We start from the raw sequence: 4,224 nt of genomic DNA, 5'->3' as shown, positions 1-4,224 counted from the left end.
ATAAAGACAGCGTTAGAGCCAAGTAATTACTCCTAAACTATTAGTTTTATTTGGTGAATACACGTGACTTCCAAACAAATTCACATAACCTTTGTTCCTACAATTACTACTGTTTAGTACTTATATTTTCTCTAGTGTTTCATATTAATATTATATGATTACAGACAACTTTATGCCCGCGTTGCTGAAGAGTTGGAGAAACGTGAGCTGCCAATGGACCAAGATGGCCACGAGGAGAAAGGCGCTGAACCCATTCTACTTGGAAAGATCGACTACGCTGATGAGACGCTACCTCTAAAACCTGAGAAGAAAGCTTCATAGTAAGACGTAGGGAGATATTTTGGACTGTGATTTAGTGTTAAGTTTGTGCTCAAATTAAATGAGATTTAATACGTCACTAAATAACGAGAGTATGACGTCACCAGTGCGTGAAATGTATTGTAACTTTTTTAAAAGAAGTTACAACGTTTGTCGTTTGTTAATTTTGTCAAATAGTTTAAGAATTATGATAAATATGGTTTGATACGATATCTTTCCAAGTTTATCGAAATATTAATTTTGTCATATTGATATGACGATGTAAGTATTTTCGGTCGAATTTAATAATCGTTACATTCCAAGAAGCTACAAACATTGGACGTAATATTTATTTAAATATACTTATGTTAGTTTTTAAGTGAGTTTTGGAGAAAAATATGCAAAATTACGATTTTTTTGTAAAGTGGTGTAATTTACAACAACATACCTCCACTTGTGTCTGTAAGTGGAGACAAATGTTGCCAGTTTGTAAATTTTCTATTATATTTTTAAGATTTTAGTTTTTAATTTTAGAAACGAATTATATTTACGATTTTTTAATGCATTCGTTTTATTTTTTAACATCGTTCTTGATCCATACTATTATTAAAAAACAGGAAAGTTTTGTATTTTTGTGTGTGTTGAAATAACTCGAAAACTACTGGGCCGATTTTAATAATTCTTTCTCCGTTAGAAAGGTAATAGTTCTGTGAGTAACATAGGCTTTTTAAATTCACGCAGGCGAAGTCGCGAGCAACAGCTAGTTTTAAATTAAAAAGTTATTCAATAGGAAGAAATATTAATAAGGCGGGGTTGCTGTGTTGCTATACTCGTATATCAAAAAACTTTTTTTTTATCTTAAAAGCGATGACATCAATGTAATTAAAGCCATTGTGATATATTTCTAAGCACACTGTTAATTTAACGGCTGATGTAATAAGAATTATGTCACTAACCGCCTTGGTGTCTGTACAAATAAGTAAATTTTAACATCATAATTAGCGTATTTTGTGTTAAAGCTTACTTAATTGTTTATGAATGTCCTTTTATATTTTTTTAATCGCCAGTGAGTTGTACAGAATAAATATACACCAACGCATTGGCAGAATTAGCAATGTGACGCTATTTCTTAAAAAAAAAAACAAATTTAGGCAAAAGGCCTTTGCCTCTGCCAACTTTATTATAAACTAGCTGTTCCCGTGCGTCTTCATCCGCACGAAATTATGAAAAATTATCAATAGCAGATGTCAAAATGACATGATATTACAAGCCTTGGCAATCTTGCTTCTTGATGTTGGTAGCAACTTATGGTCTCTTTCCCATATTAGGGTTTTTATCCAAAATATATACCCCTAAGTTTAATGGCGTGGAAATATATAGTGTAGGGGTTTTCATTAAAAAAAGAATTATTCAAAATTATGCTGTAATTGTTGACATCTTAGGCAACAAAAAGTGTGTGTTTACGCTTTATTATAATAGTATAGAGTATAGATCTAAAATCTAAAGAACAGAATTCAAAGACTTCGATTGAGTGCTGCGGTGCTAAATTAACAATTTTTTTTATTCTAAAGTTCCTTAATTATTTTCTGACTGATGACGTAAACGGAAACTTGGTAAATATTCAGAAGCTTACTTATATTTGAATAACAAATGATAACTCACAAGCACACAAGGATATCTAAATTCGGTACAGGAAAAAACAATAATAACTATAACGCTTTTCAAATATCTTGACGCCTGTCATTTGAATGCAGCTGTGCCCGTATCCCGCTAAACTCCGGTAATCTAATATTGTGCTTTTCTGCGCAGCGACACTATGAAGTTAAGAACTAACAAGATGTCGCTTTTATTATAATCCTCCATGTCCTACTCCCGTTGGGTCGACGCAAAAGGTTTTTGTCCCCCAAATAACTTTATCATACGTCATCTCAGTCATCACTTCTTTCTTGATCATGTCACCTTTCACGCAATCTATCTCTTTCTAGGTGTACCTCTACTTACGGCTCCTTATAGCAGTCGGAGGCCACCGTGGGGTTTTAGTCGGCGCAAATCCGACATATCCACCCTTGTCCCTGCAAGGGTGGTATGCGTTAGGTATTTCCCCACTAAAAAAAAGTGTACCTACACACTCATAACTAACGTTCTTCTTGTAACATGCTTTATTTATAAAAAATAATCGCAAATTTTCATTTGAAGTTTGGTATGCACAGGAGATTTGAGATGAGAGAGAAACAAGTTGTTCTATCTCTTTTTTCCATTCTAAGACTCGAGTTATATTTGTCCTATTCCAAAAACATAATTTTGAGTTTATCATTTTTAATAAATGTGCGATATATGAATACTACAATACATGATAATTAAGACTGACGGGTTATTAAATTTTGTTTATTAGTTATGATATTACTGGAATTAAGTTAATTTAATTAAAATTTATCATATATTGAACATGTTTCCTTATTTTCAGTACGAATTTGTAAACTTATTAATTGGATTTTTAATAATAGTTTTAATTTTGTACAAATTAATTAAAAAGATTTGATGAAATTAGGTATTTTTAAGCTAAAATGAGATTGGTTAGTCCACTATGGTCCTTCGAAAGAGATTAAATTTTTTTTTAACCATACGAAATGGTATCTAATTTTCACTTAACACGTAAACACGCTTAGTTTGAACGTGATAAGATTACGTAGTTTTATTTAAGTTGTGATTAAGTAAGAGCCATAACTTGCAGCTTGAAACTTCGATTCATTTGTTAGCTTTCTTCCTGTAAGAAGCGCAGCGGTGTCGGAGTGTTGACCTGTTAATGATGCTTCGGGACGTACGATGACGCGGAAGTTTAAAATTAAGTAATTATTAATTACTAGCTGTTGCTCGCGACTTTGTCTGCGTCAAATTAAAAAATAATGAAAACAGCTTGTGTTATACACTGATAACGTACCTTTTTAATGGTGAAAGAGTTTTTGATATCGACCTAGTGGTTTTTGAGTTATATAATTGCATACAAAAATACAACTCTTTCCTCTTTATTACTATAGAAGTAGTGATTGATGTGATTTTTTAAATATATGTATAGATTAGGTTTCTATTGAAGCTCGTCATTTTCCGTTTCTTCTTTTTCTCCTTCCGACTTCCATTTGACGCGTTTTTTAATAACCTACAGATTGTTATATACACAAAGCTAGTCTAATTTTCTTGATTATTGTAGATGAAAGGATCATACTTAACGTAACTTACGTTAAGTATCGGAATACGGTTCAATAAAACTTCAATTTTAGATGGTTCAGTGGTGTTACCATTAATATACTAAAGTAAAATACCTATTTACAACGTGATGACATTAGTTATTGATTCATACTATTTTGCTACATTTTGTCCGTATTTTTTAATATATCCGGGGTAAATCATAAGCGTAAAAATCCATCTTAAAAGACCGACTGCATATGTTCATTATTATAAAGATAAGCATTAAGTACCATGTTAATGCTTGTAAAAATTCTTCTCAAAACAAATTGTGTTTAGTTTTCTTTAATAAAAAAACGTGAGAGTTTTTTTTATCGAAGTTAAGATTAATAAAATGGTGATCTAAGATTTAGTTAGCTTTCATTATTATAAGGATATGTTTATTTTTCTCACTGTTAAATTTACACATAATGTTGTCTCTATTTTGTTCGTAGAGAATAAGAGAGATAGCAATATGTGTCACCCAGTATCACAGCAGTAAAATAGAGTAAGATAAAAACGTGTAGCGTCCCGAAGCATTCGCGGGATACCTGGAATTTCGGTCGCACAGGTAGCGGGCAGCGGGCAGTGGGGGGTGAAGGCGACTGGTTTGAAGCCGCGCCCTCGCCACCACACGAGCCCGTCAAACTGTGTCCGTGACCTTACTGCTTCTCAAACTGTACACCACCCATCACATAACTCTGGAAG

At 32.7% G+C, this 4,224-nt stretch overlaps 1 protein-coding gene across 1 annotated transcript in view; it reads left to right on the top strand.

Moving 5' to 3' along the window:
* Positions 1-321, top strand: part of LOC106107757 (innexin inx7-like) — a 4,904-nt gene extending 4,583 nt beyond the window's left edge. Inside the window, exon 5 of the mRNA XM_013288758.1 lies at positions 165-321. Within this exon, the coding sequence (XP_013144212.1) occupies positions 165-321 (157 nt within the window). The remainder of the gene's footprint in view (positions 1-164) is intronic.
* Positions 322-4,224: the final 3,903 nt, after the last annotated feature.

This window comes from Papilio polytes, unplaced genomic scaffold (genome assembly GCF_000836215.1).
Source record: "Papilio polytes unplaced genomic scaffold, Ppol_1.0 DF821845.1, whole genome shotgun sequence".
NCBI lineage: Eukaryota > Metazoa > Arthropoda > Insecta > Lepidoptera > Papilionidae > Papilio > Papilio polytes.
The sequence above is the reverse complement of the archived record's forward strand: the minus strand, read 5'-3'. Positions and strand labels throughout refer to the sequence as shown.